Genomic DNA, 18,521 nt, shown 5'->3' with positions numbered 1-18,521 from the left:
GGGTAGTGATAGTCTAAGTACTTGGTTTCAAATTGATCCGAACGGAATGTTCGTAGCCGCTACTGACGATGGTAATTGTAAGACAAATCTCGCTTGGATGTTGTTCAGTGATAAATATTGACAAGTTCCTACTTTGAATGTTGTCTCGTGACGTTGGATGTACCAGCTGTATATGCAATCGGACCAACTCGTCTACGTGCTTTGACACAGGTCAAATACTTGGTACTTGCGCCGCCGTTTCTTCTCACGAAGATCTGGCCTTCCTGGGTCTATACGTCGTTCGACCCGAGTACCGTGGACGAGGTGTTGGTGGAGGGATCTTGAAGGCCGCCCTGGACTACGTCGGTGACCGTAATTGCGCCCTCAATACCAGCGAGAGTCATTTGGCAACGTACCGGGATCGCGCTGGTTTCGGTTTCTTTACCGAATGGATTTCGATCACCTACGAGAAAGAGGGGGCCGATGACGATTGCATGAGGGAACGAGTACCCGGAGTTAATGTTGTCGATTTCAACAAAAGCCCACTTCTCGAAGTTGATTCGGACCTTCCCAGCGGCCAGAAACTACGGGGTTATATATATTCCGTTGAAGAACAACGCCGAGAGCTTAACCTTTTCTGAGAAGCTTAATATGTATGTCTTTGGCGTGGTTTCACGTCTCCTAAGGAAGGAATTGGTCCCTCCGGCCGAACCCAATAAGATATGGTCTCAACACGACCTCAACTTCTGCAACTTTAACTTAGGATAACTATTTAAATTATACCAACTTCTGTATTTTCTTCTAACTGTATTGTAAGTAACTGTGAGATGTACCGTTTTGTTGACTGTCTCAATGGACAAAGAGCGTTCAATATTTATAAGTGTAGGAAATTCGTTGTAGTGTGTTATTCATGTTGTGGTTAATAAAGTAACATAACATCAAAATGAAACCGAAAGCAAATGTAGGGTTGTAAATAGACATAGAATAGTTAAAGTAATAATAGATCAATAATAGACAAACAAACATGTAAAAAGATAAGCCGAGATAAGAGACTGTATAAATAAGGAGTTGGGGACGACACTCGAGGTAGAGTGGAACACGCGAGGACGACGACTGTTATTTGACGACAGATCAGATATTGACTGAATAAAGTAAATTATAATAAATACGGGATGTCTTTTATATGCCTAGTTTTAAGCCTAACAATGGCGACGGAGGCTAACGCGACCGCTACGGAAGTTTACGCGCCTCAAGATTAAATACCGGGATTTATTACTTTCCATGCGGACATTATTGAAGGAAACCAGTGTACTAAATATTTGCGAAATAGGTTGAAACGCGCGGACTTTGTTGCATAGAGAAGTTTTTTGTTACATTTCTGGTCGCCATTTTTTAAGATGGCAACGGATTGGAAAATCTTTCTTAGTACGCGCCTTCTACATATGAGTAACGTTCCTGCAAATTTTCAGCCTTCTAGGGCAAACGGTTTAGGCTGGGCGTTGATTATCAGTCAGTATGTCAGTCAGTCAGTCAGTCAATCAATAAGTCAGGGCTTTGATTTATATAGATATAGATTGAATCTAATTTAATCGATAATAAAGTTAAACAAGTTGCAAAAACCAAAATTTTACCTCTCCGAGTCAAGACTTATTTACTTGGATATGAAATTATTTCTCTTTTTTCTTTAAAGAGCAATTGCACAAGTTAAAATTTATGAATTATTAACGCAGTATTCAAAGCGCAATGAATATAAATTAAAGCAGAGGACATTTTACATCCAATAAGAATGTCTTGTACACATGGAAATCAGTCAATGGGGATAAAACAGGAAATTAAGGGTATAAATTTTGAAGTGATATTACCATCACTTGTTAGTAAAGGCTCAGTTCTCTACTATTTACCCTCTATTACGACCAGACTTTACACTGATCTGATGGCTACCATGATTCTTTCTTCTATAATGAAATCTAAACCCGATATTTTTAATTTGTATTTAACTTTCGACTCACTCTGAACCGTTATGTCTCTTAAATAATTAATATTGAATGTTTTTTCTTTAGTTATTCAACTTATTGATCGTTACATCGATTTAAAAAAGAACAATTAAACATTCCTGAGAGACTTGATTATTAGAGGTTTGAATTTGTTAGGTATGACATAGAGCTTTCAAGAAATGTTTGTATTGTTTCTAATATTGCCACAAATGGTGCGCTTGGGCAGTGGATATTGCCTTTCTCTGGTGCCAGAATTAAACCAACGAGAGGTGAATCTGATGCTGGCCTAATAATTCTTTCAAACAAGCAAGACCCTAAACTGTCACCCTTTTTAAGAAATCGAAATATAGCCCCTAATATACTAGGCTAGCCTGATCAATTGAAGCCGGTCTATATTTTAGGATAAACTCCAAGCGTGTTCAATGCAGCCATTATATCTTCAGGTATAACTCTAGATAAGTCAATATTATAGTCAACAGATGGATGTTCATCAACAATGTCACATTCTGGTATTCCAAGAATAGGTGTAAGACTATCTGGATGTACATTAGCGCCAACTGATGTCTTTAGAATCTTTGAACCGCATCGCAAATTTTTTTTCAATAGCAAAAAAGGGCTGCTCTTTCATCCATCAAGTCATTTCCTGCAGATGTTTGTCGCATGTTACTAAAAAAGACATTTTTAGTAAGTTTTCCAGTCAAAATGAAAAGAAAACCACTTTAAATGTATTTGATGCATGCGGATGTTGACTGCAATGTGAGAATCATTGCTTGTAGGGTTTCGTTGGTAATAAGACTGGGTTGGCAGTCCTTCAATTGGCATATGTATTCGATGAATGTGTCATCGAGCCACTTTAACCTCTCATCGCTAAGCGAAAAAAAATGCATCTTGTCTTCATTGTTGCAATAAATGTAATGGGTTCGAATCCTAACATTGTGCATGTCAAACCATTTCTTCATGTTCTTAAGATATTCAATGGTTGTATCGCACTTCTTAAATTTTTAGGATCTAGGGTGGGAAATTCTATTTTCCTTTAAATATTGCAAGGCAGCAATAACATCAGTTGAGAATACATAAACCGCTCTTCCCACATTCATTTTTACTAAATTTGCTGGATAAACATGCTTCCTTGTAGGTTTTTTCATTAGCTTGATGGTCATGTCCTTCTGTAGGTCGTTGGGTTCTTTAATGTAATCCCCTGAAATGTCATCATCCTTGCTGATTTCTTCATTAAGCAATTGTGTTCTGTCGCTTTTAATAATGTGACTCGGGTCAAAGGGGAGAAATAGAGGCCTGCTGATATGACACGGGAGGAGGACCATTGCCTTGAGAATTCTTGACCCATCAGCAAACCTTCTACACATCGCAAAATTGCTTTTGTGAATATCTGACACTAATCTAACCACCACAAAACCACAATGTTCAACCGCCCAAATAACTGAAATTGTCAAATTGAATAATTCTTGTCCAGTCAGTTGTTTTGAGAAAAAGAATGCCCCAGGGAGAGAAAGAGGAGTTGAAAATGCATTGACCAGGAAGCAAATCAGTTGGTTGGCCACAACTGGTTCACGTTTTGAATTTTTAAGCTCCTCTGCTGCATCTGGATTTATTCTTGCCTCTCTCTCATCCAAAAATTGTGCTGTGGCTTTCAGACCAAAAAGCCTATCCATTTTTCTATCATAAATAAGTTGTCGGTTCAAAGATATTTCATCTATGACAATGGACACAAATTTTTCATGATCATTAAGCTTTTTTGCCTCCTGGGTAAGTCTTCCCTTTATTAAAGGCGTAATTCCACATTCTTCATCCATTCCACCTAGGTAAATCTTCAATGTCATGTTGCATGGAAGTGTAAATAATGTTCTAGCAAATCCATAACCTTTAGCTGATGCAAAATGGCATAGAACACATTGCCTTATAGTTTATTTGGACCACCTGGGACTCTTCTTAGGAAAGTTTTCGATAATGTTTATTAGAAACTGAGCTTTGACACAGTTTTCTTCAGTTGCTGCTTTATCAACTATTGCAAGCGATTTCACTAGCTTATTTTCCTTAAGGTTTTCCAATTCTTCTTTTATAATTTCTAGTTTATCTTGTAGAACCTTCTTCTCTTCATTTTGCTGCTCAATCTTTTTATTAAGGCGGTAGATTTTGCAATTTAATTTGTTGATGGTTTTTTTAAGATCGTCTAATGGATTGTCAATAGTGGTGTTTCCATCATTTGGGTCGTCAACAGTATTAGGTGGATTGTTATGGATAGCTGTTTTGGGCAGTGTGAATGAGTTTAGATTCGTGTTGGAAATGCTTGTATTACTCGATGAAATAGCAGATGGCATAGTTGGATTTGTGTTTACTGGCACGGTGACTTGACGCTTTCTTCTTGCAAACTTTTCTTTCAAAGTATTGGTGACATAACGAATGGTCCTTTTTGTTCGCTTCTTCGGAATCATGTATGAAGGGTAACCAGGAAATATGGAAGGTATCACATCTTTTCTTAGCCTACTAATTTTCAATCCTGCAAGAGTTTTTTAGCATATTTGTTAAATAAACACATTTTACTTGAAAAGAAATTGCAGCTGTCACCAATTTGTAAAAATATTAGCATTAGTTACCTTCATAGTAATCTTTGTCTTTAAAGTGTAGACTACAAACAACCGTCGATGCATAGTTTGGATTTGGGTGAAAGTTTTCTTTTTCAATTACTTTCAGCCATGAAGCACATAAAAGAGAATCGGATGGAAATAGATGCCTTGTTTTATATTTTGAATTACAAAACGGTAAGCAGCAAGATTGAACCATTTTTCAATTTAAAATTAACTTAATAAACTTTATTAAACTAGTTTACAATCTTGTAGAAGTATTTATTAATAAGAAATAAATAATAATAACAACTTCAATTTAAATCCTGGGAGACTTCATTTACGTTCAAAAACTTTACATTGCGGATGACGAAAAAATCGAAAAAGCTGCACTACGAATAATAAGTTTGAAATTCGTGCTCAAAATAGCTGGAAATTGAACAAGGCTTAGCTTTCCGAGAAATTGAATTTCACCGCCTTAAAAACAACTCCAACTTTGAATATTAATTATTCGCAAAATAACGGACGGAAAATTATGAAATTGGTCTCAAAATGTAATTTAGAACTTACTTGACTTCTCATTTAAAATTCGGTCACGAAAATAATCGTTGTTGAGTTGAGAAACAAGATTATTTGAAATATTATATATTTTCCTCGTTAAATATTCACATTATTCACTACAATAATTTAAGAAAGAACATTTAGGTCGGGTGCTGGTAATTGTGAACACTTTGTACAAATCTTTGAATAACTTCGTTGCGCTAACGTTAGAAATCTGAAACTATCGGTACATGAAATATGATTCTTTAGACACAATTAGCCAAATTTTCAGCTTTTTAATTCTTTTAAATTTTGCACTATGTCCTATTTCCAAAACCGCCAAGAGGACCCCAAATAAGAACAATCGCTGGTAAATATTAAGTCTCGGACTGTATATAGTGAACACGGAACCCAAATTTGAACACCAACGTTAATCAGATGGTAGGAATAAAAAGGGCCCTATGAAAAAAGCTATCAATGAGTAAAGCCTAAATTCATGCCTAGCCCTAGATTAAAGTTTACGCTGATTTGATAAATGATAATAAGATAATATAGTTAAAAACAATACCCGGGTCAAAATGCTCAATAATTTGTCAAGAAGTTACATTTTATTCAGTCCCTAGCGTAAAAGCTGACTCGGTTTCCACTTCCCCGCCCAATAAGTAGTAGTTGGCCGAAAATGTGGTGGCTAGAGGGCCTGAAAACCGGGCCAAAATAGCAGGCAGGCATTTGACAGCTATTTTGGCCCAAAACCGGGCTAAAATAGGCACTCTATCACAGAGACTGTTTAAGCCTGGAAACCGGGTCCAAATAGTTGGCCCCGCGCGGCCGAGTCTATACAGGCCTAGAAAAAGGTAGGCCTGTTTTTACCTCTCCGTGTGACGAAGTCCAGGAGAGGTTCTGTAACGGCCGTGTCTAAGTGTGTGTCTGTGAGTCTGTCTGTCCGTTGTGAAGGTCCGTCCACACTATGGCTTTTTTTCGCGTCGCAAGCTACGTAACGCTCGCGCGCGCGGTACGTCGCTTCGCTCGGATCGTTTACACTACTGACATTCGCGCCAAAGCCATGCTCGCAAGGTCTTGCAAACCTCGCGAAAATCTTTGGCGTGTCAAAGATTTTCGCAAGGATTGCAGCCTCGCAGCCAATTAGAGGTCTCCTGGTTGGCGCAGACGCCGTGTATTCGAGATATTTTCACAAAAACAAATATGTCTCCGGTTAATAGGCCTAGTGTTTCTAGTAAACGAGTGGAAATCTACAACTATTTTCGTTTTTATTAATAAATCACCTTAATAGAAATTGCACGAGAAGAAGGATATGGGTTCGCGAAGTTTTTGCAGAGAGAAAGAGTTGGTAATTACCATCATTTAATTCCAAAACTTCAGTTATATAAAGAGCTTTATGATGATTCCCTATATGTTCAATATTGTTGACTAACCCCCTTCTCAGTTTGATTATTTATTAGGGTCTAAAGTTAACCCGGATATAATATACAGCCAATGAAGCTCTCGGATATGCTGCGAACTTTGTCAAAACGAGGGCGTATACCTTAGCGAATTTCTATAGTGTAAACGATCCGAGCGAAGCGACGTACCGCGCGCGCGAGCGTTACGTAGCTTGCGACGCGAAAAAAAGCCATAGTGTGGACGGACCTTTACACCCACGTGACCGCGTTCGCAGTTTGCGTATCGGAGCAAACGTGTTCCCAATTTTCGGACCGCATTGACAGTTCACAGAAATTTGGAAAATTGTATTTCTCTCCGTTGGCTACTCTATACTTGAGTTCTCACACCACCATGTTTGGTCTTCGTCCATCCCACATGAACACCAGTCTGGTACTTTTCTGGCTTCCAACACCACCATCTTCTGTTCTTTGTCAATCCCACATTGACACCAGTCTGCACTTACACTGGCTTCTAACACCACCATCCACTGGTCTTCCGTCTATTCCACATAGACACCAATCTGTATCATTGGCTTCTACTCCATTATCATCGTTTGGTTTTAGGATATACGCGGCGATCAGCTAGGGTTACGAGAAACGTCTAGCCTCCCTAAGGTGGGATCGGCCACCAAAGGTTTTCGCAATTGCGCTTTTTCCTTACTATTATAGTGGAAACGAATAGTATATATACCCCAAAATTTGAAGAAAGCGGGCAAGAGGGGTACCCTTCACTTTAAACGTCAATATTAGCAAAGTTTGAGATGATAATAGGTATAACTTTATTTTAAACGACTAACTATTATTAATGTTAATTATTGAAGATTAAAATAATTAAAAATAATTATATTTATTTAAATATTAAAGATAAACATCTCGTGCATTATGTTATATTTCATTCATTGCCTCCTATATCTATCAAGGCCCGTGCATTGTGATATATTTCATTCATTGCCTCCTATATCTATCAAGACCCGTGCATTGCGATATATTTTTCAAAACAACAACAAAAATGGGAAGCTCTTCTCAGAAACATAATAATTTCTTTTCTCTGCATATGAAATGAAAATATGGATAATATTGCGCTTCTTCTTTAATGGTATGAATCCTTGCCTGTCTATTAATATTTTACGTAGGAGTAATACGATTTTAGCGAAGTCTAGAGAGGATAAACATAAGCGAGATTGTTTCGGAAAAAAATACTGCTTCCACTAATGGGTTTATACTCCTTGTTACTGTTATATAGAGTAATCATGATAAAAGCTTAAAAAATTACGAGAGGACAGACCTTTTTTATCCTCTTGTTTTATTCTTAATAAGAATATAAAACATTTATTTTGTAAAAAAAATATATTTTGGTACTGAGATTGCTTTAGAAAAATCCAAACGGTTAGGCATTGATAAAAAAGACATGTTTAAGCTATTTGCAGAAATGATAATTGTTTTACATGTTTTAAATAAGACTGGAGCTTCCACTTTTGTGTTTATGCTCCTTGTTTGTTTGACTGAAAACCATCTAGGTATAGATAACAGTTAGACCAAAAATCTCAAAAATATATATTTTAAATATAATCAGATACGCCCACCAAGTTGAAAATAGACCTTTTAAATTTGCGGGAGCCATTCTTGAGAATTTTTCTTTGCTTGTTGGTTGTCAATTTATCTACCAGTAAATATTTCTGTTTGGAAGTTTTATATTAAGTCAAATTAAGTGGTTGTAAAGAGCCAGCAGGTTTTTGCCGCTTCCTTTTGTGAGTATTTGATTTTTGTATGTAAAATGGAGGAAGATAATGTTGAGAGTAAGGATGAAATGCGGAAGCGCAAAGTGCAGGAAAGGATGAGGGCAAAAAGGTCGACGTTTTCATTGCATACTTTATATAATCTTCTCGACACGGAGAGGTAATATTTTGGTTTTCCCAACTTGTTCAGGCTTAAATAGTCGTACCTAGAACCACGGCTATTATGGCCTGGAAAATTTGACGCCCGAAAACCGGGCCTAAATAGCTGACTCTCAATCGTCCGCTATTTTGGCCATGACTCAGAGGCTGTGGAAGGCTAATTAAATAATTCTACTGCAAAATAGGGTAAGAAAGCCATAAAATATTCGCTGGTAAGTTTTGGAAATAACTCCTGGTTGATGAAGTTGTTATCTCTCTCTCTATGAGCAGTATTCCCATGTCCTCTGGTGGCACGTAAACTACAAGAAAACACACTGGAAGGTTGCATATCAAGAGTTGGCCTTGAATCTGGTGCTAGACATCGGACGTTTTGCGCAATTCAATTTCATTCGTTTCATTGATCACAAAAAGATAAAAAACCCAGAAATCGCTTTGTATCTTATGCATTTCTTATTTTTGAAGATTGCGTATGGGCACTTAATTTCAACAATGTAGAGCTGATCTTCTATGCTTACTAGACGATCTGAGCTGGCACCTAGGAAACTGAACTGTTTACAACCATACCTACTGATGTGTTTTGTTGAGTTTGGATTTTTTCTAGAAATAATGCAAACGCTGCTGATTCATGCCTTATCCCTTGATCTAATGATTTGGCCTTAACAAATGATCTCGTTTGCAAAAAGGTTTTCACCGCATCCGTAGTCTCTCTCATTTTTGTGAATGTGCCAAACATAGACGCCGTTAGCCTGTGACTTCTTTGTTTATGCCAATAAAAGACTTGCTTTGCAAACGAGTTTTAATCTCAATGTATTTAGCAACAGCCAAAACAACTTCTATACTCTTTAAAACCTTGACCTCGTTTTCTGTTAAGTTGCAAACACTAGCGTTCCTTTCCCTTTCACCGGTTTTCCCAATCGACTCCCACAGTTTGTCAATTATATTTCCGTTTTGATTTATTATTGGTTGAACTGGCACGCACCCATTTGACTTAATGGTGCCAATAACCGTTAAATTTATGTTCATTTGTTCGAAGAGTTTTACAAAATTTGTTAATTTTTCATTTGATAATGGCTTAGCGTCGGCCGGCATAACATTGAAAGTGGAAATCTGACTCCCCAAAGTACCCTTTATGCTTTGCGGGGTCGTGTTACACTATTTCTAAATCATTGAACAATAGATGTTCGTCAGTTCTTGGTTTTTTCACATGCCACATTTGAATGCCGGTTGTAAAAAAAACACCTCGTAGAGGTAATGTTTCTTCTCCTGCCCCTACGCAGTTCAGTAACTGATAAAGTAAAGCGATAGAATGTTAACAATCACCATTCGTTCCGGCTGGGCATGAGCATGATATCCATTTGAGTCTATTGGGCTCTACATCAATAATGAAACAACTAAATAAGTTATAAGAAGTTGGTCTTCTATCAGCTTCACAAGTTGCTCGGAAGTAAAGCAAGTTTCATAAATCAGAAAATCGTGTTATATACATTATTCATAATTTTGGGGCTATATATTTTCAGGCTAGAAGGGTTCATATCATTGGCTCAAGGTTACATGTAGAAGAAAAGTGCAGACTACTTTTTCCTCGGAGTAGCCTGGTCTCCTGTAAATGGTATGAACCCTCCTAGCATGAAAACAATCTATATAAACAAGCATGTGTATGTATTATTTATGGTAAATTACTCCACATTGTATATTACATACAAACCTTGAAGATTTGATTCAATGCCTTAAATCTTTTCCTCTTTATAATTTCCGCTATACTATCAGACATGCCAGTCAGCTTTAATTTTTTACCCCAACCATTCTTAGGCGATACTCGGCCTTGAAGTCTAAGCAAACCTAATTAAAAAAGATGGTCTAGCCTATAATTAAGCCACATCGTTTACGTACTCTTGCTATCCCTACTACAATAAATATACTTCTAGTGAAATATCCCCTAATATACCGGTCAGAAGGAATAATTTTTCAATGGCTGCTTGGCAATAAGAATCAATGATCGCCAACGCCCGTTACTAAATTACTAATACTATTACAACTACCACTACTACTAAGGTAAAACTATTAGTCCCATCGATACCTTGAAGCTTATAAGAAACCAAAAAATTTCCAAAGCACGCTTCTAGAATTCTCGCTCGCTCGGACCGGTACTACATCCATCCCATTCCTCTCTCCCTCTCTCTTAGAGCTCACTCGTAGATACTTTCGTTCTCTATCCTATCTTTGCAACCCTCTTTCAACAAGCGACTATAGAGAAGGCAGTTAAGTATTAGGCTGCCATGCCATAGATCCCGGGTTCGGTTCCCGGTGGCGGTGGAGAAGAAAATAAATATTATAAATTTAAAAATTGTTAATATGTAAAATATGGAGCCAGCACCACCTAGGAGTGATTTTTCCAAGTACTATTTTAAAATAGCGAACGAAACAACATCATCATCATCATCATCTCTCCTTATTCATCTTCTTCTACACACCAGGGACCCTATTCTCTAAAAATCTAAATCATTTAGACGATGATCCAAATCTAAACGTTTGGACCGGCTCCATTTGGATAGGGCGCTTAAAATCGTATTCTCTAACCCAAATTTAAATCGACATTTGGATCTCCCGCCAAACCTTTATCCAAACCAAATGTACGTCACTTCCTCTTTCAGTACGTAATTTTACTTAGTGTTTATTGGTCAATTCTTTTGCGGCGTTTAATATAAAAGTAAAATGTTTTTAAGCATGTTAGATTGTAATAATTTTCTACAATTATGAAAACTCTTAATTTGATAGTTTAAGCTTATTAGGCCTAATTTATATTAATTGGGAAATTAATTTGAATGAAAAATATGTGGATATCTTTTAGTAATCGGGAAATAATGCACACATTTTACATTTAAATTTTTGAAGGAAACACTAATTTTGTGTATATAAAATTCATAAATAATTTGACTAAGGCAATATATTAATTACCTACGACGAATTAACTAGTACATATGTTTAATATTAGAATTTAATTGTTTCAAAACTAATAAGGTTTTGAACCGGTTTTTGTAATTTAGTTAATAAAATTTGTGATTGTCGATTGGTCAATATTGTATATTAACCAATGGTGGAACCAATTTTTTTTAAACTCAATGAAACCGAAATATCAATCAATCATCTACTGAAAGAGGTATCAACCTACTTTTTTTCAAAAGAAGGTAAATAAGGATTAGATGGCTTGCTGCTTCAAACAAGATTTTTAATCATGAAGAGAATATTTTGTTAATTTTGATCAAATTTAGATATTCGGTAATCTAGTTGATATGACTTAAAGCACTTTTTGCCCATGTCTATTTGAAACTTTAATCACAGATTTCGCTTAGCATTTCACAAGCATTATAAACACTACTGAAGGACGCAAATCTATCTGTGATCGGTAACGGTGACTAATATAGCAATTTTCCCAATTAATCGGTTTGAACTTCATTTGCACATTTCTATTCGTTAATTTGAAATTTTGCGAGAAATTTGATTGGAATATAAGTAGATATCAATTTCAGTAGATAATTTTTGATGTTGATATTGAAGATTCAGTGAGTTAATTTACGATATGTGCTTATGATGGTAGTCTGTTTATAAGATTAAATCGTTACTTTAAGTGTCACTAGACAGTATCTACCTCCAAAATTGTGAGTTAGTAACTTTATAACCATCTCCTCATCACAGGATATACGAGGGTCAATTTCTTATATCATTCACATGTGATAATCAGACGAAGGCTCACTATAGCTCAGTCAACTTTTGGCAAGGCCTAATACCGTTTTGCTTGACTGCATGTCGCCGTCAAATTCCTTTTAAAGCATAGATCATATAGTATCCACACTTGATTTTCATTTCGCAACACACGTTGGATTCGTAAAACTCGACGCGCACCACGATTAGAAGCATTAAAATGCAAACACAACAACACACTGAGCGCATACATTTTTAGTAAATAACATTTCTCACTACAGCTGTTTTCCGAGCTGAAGCGACAGAAAGACGGCGATAATGAAAAATTCTCCGGCCCGTTAAAGCGGCTAGTTTCGAGGGAACGAAATTCAAATGCAAGGCGCGTCCTTTCAACGAAAAACATTGAATTCTTACGAATACGGACGTTTTACGCAATTATAATATTGAAATTTTATACAATTAAGTAATATTTAAGAAAACAAAGCAAGCATTTTGGTATCGTTCCTTTCAACAGAATTCCCAATGGACCGAAATCCCATTCGACCGAATATCCCGCAATGATTTTAGATTTCCAGCCCAATGGCTATATTCCCGTTGGACCGAAATCCCAATCGTCCGAATATGCCCCTAAAAAATACATGAATATAACTTGAAACACTGTAGCCGTCATAGATTCGGTGGTGTAGTGGATACGATGTTGGACTGCGAAGCGATAGGTTGTTGGTTCGAATCTCCGAAAGGTATGTTAATAATATTAAAAGTAAATGTTTCGTGAAACTAATTAAAATGTTCACTTTCATTCCTTTCAAACAAGAGATATATTGAATTAATAAACAAATTGTGCTTAAAATGAAGTACAGTCTTAATGGTAGTTCCATCAATGTTTTTAAGTTTTAAATTAAAATTTTAATATTTTGGTTTCGGGTGGGTTGGGATAGGTTCGGTTAGGTTAGGTTAGGTTTGGTTTGGTTTGGTTTGGTTCCAATAATTCGTTGACACCTTTTCCAAAATATTCTCCCTTTAAATAGCTACCACCTTTTCCAAAACATTCTCCTATTAATTAGATGCCACCTTTTCCAAAAGATTTTCCTAATAATTAGCTGCCACCTTTTCCAAAATATTCTCCTACTAATTAGCTGCCACTTTTTCCAAAATATTCTCCTTTTAATTAGCTACCACCTTTTCCAAAACATTCTCCTATTAATTAGCTGCCACATTTTCCAAAATATTCTCCTATTAATTAGCTGCAACCTTTTCCAAAACATTCTCCTACTAATTAGCTGCCACCTTTTCCAAAACATTCTCCTACTAATTAGCTGCCACCTTTTCCAAAACATTCTCCTATTAATTAGATGCCACATTTTCCAAAAGATTTCCCTATTAATTAGCTGCCACCTTTTCCAAAATATTCTCCTATTAATTAGCTGCAACCTTTTCCAAAACATTCTCCTACTAATTAGCTGCCACCTTTTCCAAAATATTCTCCTATTAATTAGATGCCACCTTTTCCAAAAGATTTTCCTATTAATTTGCTGCCACCTTTTCCAAAATATTCTCCTATTAATTAGCTGCAACCTTTTCCAAAACATTCTCCTACTAATTAGCTGCCACCTTTTCCAAAACATTCTCCTATTAATTAGATGCCACTTTTTCCAAAAGATTTTCCTATTAATTAGCTGCCACCTTTTCCAAAACATTCTCCTATTAATTAGATGCCACCTTTTCCAAAAGATTTTCCTATTAATTAGATGCCACCTTTTCCAAAACATTCTCCTACTAATTAGCTGCCACTTTTTCCAAAATATTCTCCTTTTAATTAGCTACCACCTTTTCCAAAACATTCTCCTATTAATTAGCTGCCACCTTTTCCGAAATATTCTCCTATTAATTAGCTGCAACCTTTTCCGAAACATTCTCCTACTAATTAGCTTACACATTTTCCAAAATATTCTCCTTTTAATTAGCTTACACATTTTCCAAAATATTCTCCTTTTAATTAGCTACCAACTTTTCTAAAATATTCTCCTATTAATTAGCTGCCACCTTTTCCAAAAGATTTTCCTATTAATTAAAAATATATTTAATGAAAAACCACACAATATGTCTTCTTCCAGCTCAATAGAATTTTGGTCCAGTGGGACTATAATAAAATCGCACCTTTTGGCTACGTTCGGTCGAATGGGACACCACAAAAAAAGCCGTTCTGTCGAATGGGAATTCGGTTCAATGGGACCAAAGCCTCATTTTAAGGTCTAAACTTTAAAAATACGACGCTACGAGATGGACAAGTAACGGGGCTTAAAACGTTGAGGGGCAAAAAAATTATTTTTAATTAAATGCCAAAAATCAACGGTAAGCCAAGGCTTAGTGCAATTTCACCGCCTTAAAAAAAGTGCCAAGTTTAGAAATAGATTGTGGGACAATGAAAAGGTGGAAAATTATGAAATTAGGCTTATATTAAAGCTTGAAACCTACTTTATATTATATTTAAAATCCAGCCATGTGCAAATCCTAAATAAATATGAAAATGACAACGAAAAAGGACCCATTCTCAAATTTTTTTCCCCTTAAAACAATGGCGGCCACAAACGGGGTGGAAATGGGGAAAAGAGCCATCCAAATGACGATTTGGCCGGCCATTTGGCTGGCCAAATGTTTGGATAGGGTTTGAACCAAATGAAAAGGGATTTGGAGTTACAAAATACCGATTAGTGTCATTTGGGGATGAATCGACCCCAAATCCAAATCATTTGGATTAGGAACGATCCAAACGTAGTTACAGAATAGGGTCCCAGGCTCGGGTCACGATCTGATTAATTTTTGGAACGCGCATCGCTGTACGTTAAGTTTGAAGAAGAAATATTTGTCAACCCCTTTGTGTTCCTAAGAATAAAAGTATAACTACGCTATTAACATGAGTCGAAGGTATTCCTCGTTTTTTTACTTACGATTCCCGATTGGCATTTGATTGACGCAATAGGCCTATCGGATCTGGGAATCCCGGTAACGTAGGCTTGCACCAGTATTTCCCCACGTGGACCGGCCACTAATTTAAGTTTAACAGGGGATACCGTTACAAATGGTGCCGTGCCCGTTATATTCAACCTCGGTCCTTGTTTTTCGCGTCCCGTCGCTTTTCTTTTCCGACTGGGCGGTCGGGCCCGATTCGCGAGTCTAGTTAAAGGTTAGTTCCAGTTTGAGCGAGATCGCCTCCATCTTGGACACCCTCCCTTCTAGAACATTCGAGGGCGTACTTCCCAATTTTAAATTTAAATCGGTATGAATCATAGATTTTATTTATCCTACTATTGATTTAGGTTAGAATTGTTTATTTTAAGAATTAAATCTCTTGATAAACCAAATTATTTTTCGGATAGATAAAATTTTTGAATAATTATTTTTGAAAATTTTAATGAGTAATCCCGAATCGTGCCCAAAGTTAAAATTATATCGCGAAAAACAGAATTCGGACATTTCTGCGTTCTCCTCCCGAGATTCGGAAACTTCGGAATCCACGTCGCCGGTAGCTAAGCCAAAGATTCCTTGGCATGGCAGGATGGCACCATAGATTCATACCTCATTACTCGAAGAGAGCCACTCCTGTCAACCAGTTGAAGAAAAAAGGAGTCAAGTTCGAATGGGGTCCCGCTCAAAAGGAACCTTTTCAAAAGATCAAAGACGCCATCTGTAGCTCACCGCTATTAGCTGCATATAAACCGGATGCACAGAGCATCTTAACAACAGACGCAGGCCTGGGAGCAATGCTTTCTCAATTGCAAGATGGAATAGAAGTCTCGATCGCATATGCCAGCCCAAATCTTCGAAATGCTGAAGCCAAGTACAGCACTTCCGAAAAGGAATGTCGAATTGGCTCTTCGGGAGTTTGGTACAGTTTCAATTGTGATATGTTAAGTTGGCCTGTTCTCTGTCCAGAGATCGTGTTTTCGAGGATGTAAACCAGAGGATTTCTTTTCTCTACGATCTTATATGGACCAGTCCATTTTGGACAGAGCTTTGCCATTCGACCCTGGTTGACTTTGGATAGGGGATAAATTTCTAAACTATAGTTTCAACGTCAAATTCAAGATCTTCTCTCCTATGATCATAGTATATTTTCTGTTTAGCTTGAGCCAATTTCGAGAAGCTCTTGGTTAATTTCCATTGGTCTCTTAAGATCATCAATGTCTCTGAACGATCTTCAAATTCTTCGAGGAGCATAGCGATGTCGATATCCCATGGGAGTCTTGGTTCTCGTCCCATATTTGAAAATACCCTTGACTTTTCTTTGTTTTATTTTAATTTTGTTTTTGTAATTTTGCTCTGGGAGAGACTATATTTTTTATTTTTTAAAGCAGACCGACTGAAAAATGTACTTTATAGTCTCTCCCAGAGCAAAATTACAAAAACAAAATTAAAATAAAACAAAGAAAAGTCAAGGGTATTTTCATGGTGCCGAAACAATTTCATCAATTCTTCATTTTGATTCCCTGTGGCCATTGCTACAACCAGTACCGTTTTTCTTTTTTCAGGCTCTATTTCTTCTGGTTTAGGTGCCCCGAAGTTATCTTCTGGCCATTTGCACTCATGTTTTCCTAACCAGGCTGGACCCGTCCACCACAACTGGCTTTGTTTAAGTTCTTGGGCGGTTAAACCTCTGGTTGGTAGATCCGACAGGTTGCCCTTTCCTGGACAATGGGACCAGCTTTCTGGTTCAACCAATTTCTTAATTTCTGTTGCCCTATTGTGTACAAACGGCTTCCATAGTTTTGCCGGACTCTTCACCCAATGGAGTGCCGCCGTGGAATCTGTCCACATTTTTACGCCTATTTCTTCTTTGAATATTTTCTTCACATTGTGTATTATTCGCGCGCCAAGCAAGCACCCCATTAATTCTAGCTTTGGTACTCTCAGCTTTTTAACCGGCGCCACTCGAGATTTGGACGTGACGAAGCTTATTTTTATTTCCTGACTTGCTGTGACGTAACGAATGTACACTACGGCTGCGTAAGCATTTATGCTTGCATCGGTGAAGCAGTGAAGCTCCTTTTCTACAATGATTTCGGAAAAATAACATGTATCTATTTTTTATGTCTTGCAGCTGGCTCAATTCTAGGCACCACTTTTCAAAGGCCATCTTTATTTTCGTCTCTAGAGGCTGATCCCATTTTGCACCTGACTCCCAGAGGTCATGCATTAAAAGCTTTCCCCTTATCGTAAATGGTGATAGAAAACCAACAGGATCAAATATTTGGGCTACTGTGCTCAATAGGCTTCTTTTTGAACTTTTTATTTCCGTTGCAGTTTGTACTAATTTTGATAAGTCAACTGACAGCGTGTCCTTCTTTGGGTCCCATACGAGGCCAAGTACTTTTGCGTTTTTGCTTCAGCCTCTCCATGGAATTTTATTGTTTTCGTGGGGTCACGCGTGTCTTCACCCCATTTGTCTCTTAATGCGTCGGAATTGGTCTGCCATTTTCGCAATTCCATCTAAGCTTCGCTCATGATTTTTGAAGCTGAGAGCGAAAGTTGATAAGCTTTGTTTTCATCTTCTTCTCCGGCGGGCAAGTCATCGACGTATAAGGTTTCATTTAAAACTTCGTATGTTTCCGGGTCACTTTTCTCATATTTTTTTGCGTGTGTCTTGATGGTTGCTGCCAAGAGATAAGGACTCGAGTTGATACCGAACGGCACTCTGGCCATGCGCATGGTTTGGAATTCTTCTATTTTTGGAATCCCATTTACATCTTCTTTTGCCATAAAAAGCGAACCGAGTCTCTATCTTCTTTGTCCAGGGAGATTTGCAGGAATGCTTTAGTCACATCCGCTACAATGGATACCTTGTGTAGCCTAAATTTCATTAGAGAAGGTTGACCAGCTACATGTGACGAACCGTCATTGACTACTCGTAACTTTGTAGTAGTGCTGGCTTCTCTTTTCACAGCTTGTTGCGGCAAGTAATATGTACCTGCCTTCTTGTTTTCTGGGTGTTCTACCTCTTCCAAGATTCCTTGCATAATTTTTTCTTCTATTATAGCTTTGGATGCTGAATACAGTTCTGGCTCTCGCTGAAATCTTCTTACTAAACCTTCAAATCTCTTTTTTGCAACCCCAAAATTATCTGGCAGCACGTCTTTGCTTTTAACCCAAGGGAACTTGACCATATAGCGTCCGTCTTCCATTCTTATATCATTTTGGAATTTTACGAGCATGTCACCTGTTAGGTGTGCAGATGTCGTGACACGCAATCTAATTATAACGGTATTTATTTCTCTAATACATTTCATACATTACGCGTTCCGAGCCGCCGTACATAATGATTTATTCGACGCCCGTTATCTTAATTGTAAACTAGGAAGCAACGCCCCCTTTGGTCAATAATGCCGGAAGCAAAAAACA

The 18,521-nt window shown here is 37.3% G+C and overlaps 1 protein-coding gene across 1 annotated transcript; it reads right to left on the bottom strand.

Annotated features, from left to right (window-relative positions):
- Positions 1 to 17,863: 17,863 nt before the first annotated feature.
- On the bottom strand, positions 17,864 to 18,304 carry LOC149646246 (uncharacterized). The gene has a single exon (XM_089850308.1). The coding sequence runs from the start codon at positions 18,302 to 18,304 to the stop codon at positions 17,864 to 17,866; it is 441 nt and encodes a 146-aa protein (XP_089706434.1).
- Between the last annotated feature and the right edge of the window lie 217 nt (positions 18,305 to 18,521).

This window comes from Phalangium opilio, unplaced genomic scaffold, assembly GCF_054372755.1.
Source record: "Phalangium opilio isolate 3A_F unplaced genomic scaffold, DU_Popi_V2 ptg000089l_1, whole genome shotgun sequence".
NCBI classification, from domain to species: Eukaryota; Metazoa; Arthropoda; class Arachnida; order Opiliones; family Phalangiidae; genus Phalangium; species Phalangium opilio.
The sequence above is the reverse complement of the archived record's forward strand: the minus strand, read 5'-3'. Positions and strand labels throughout refer to the sequence as shown.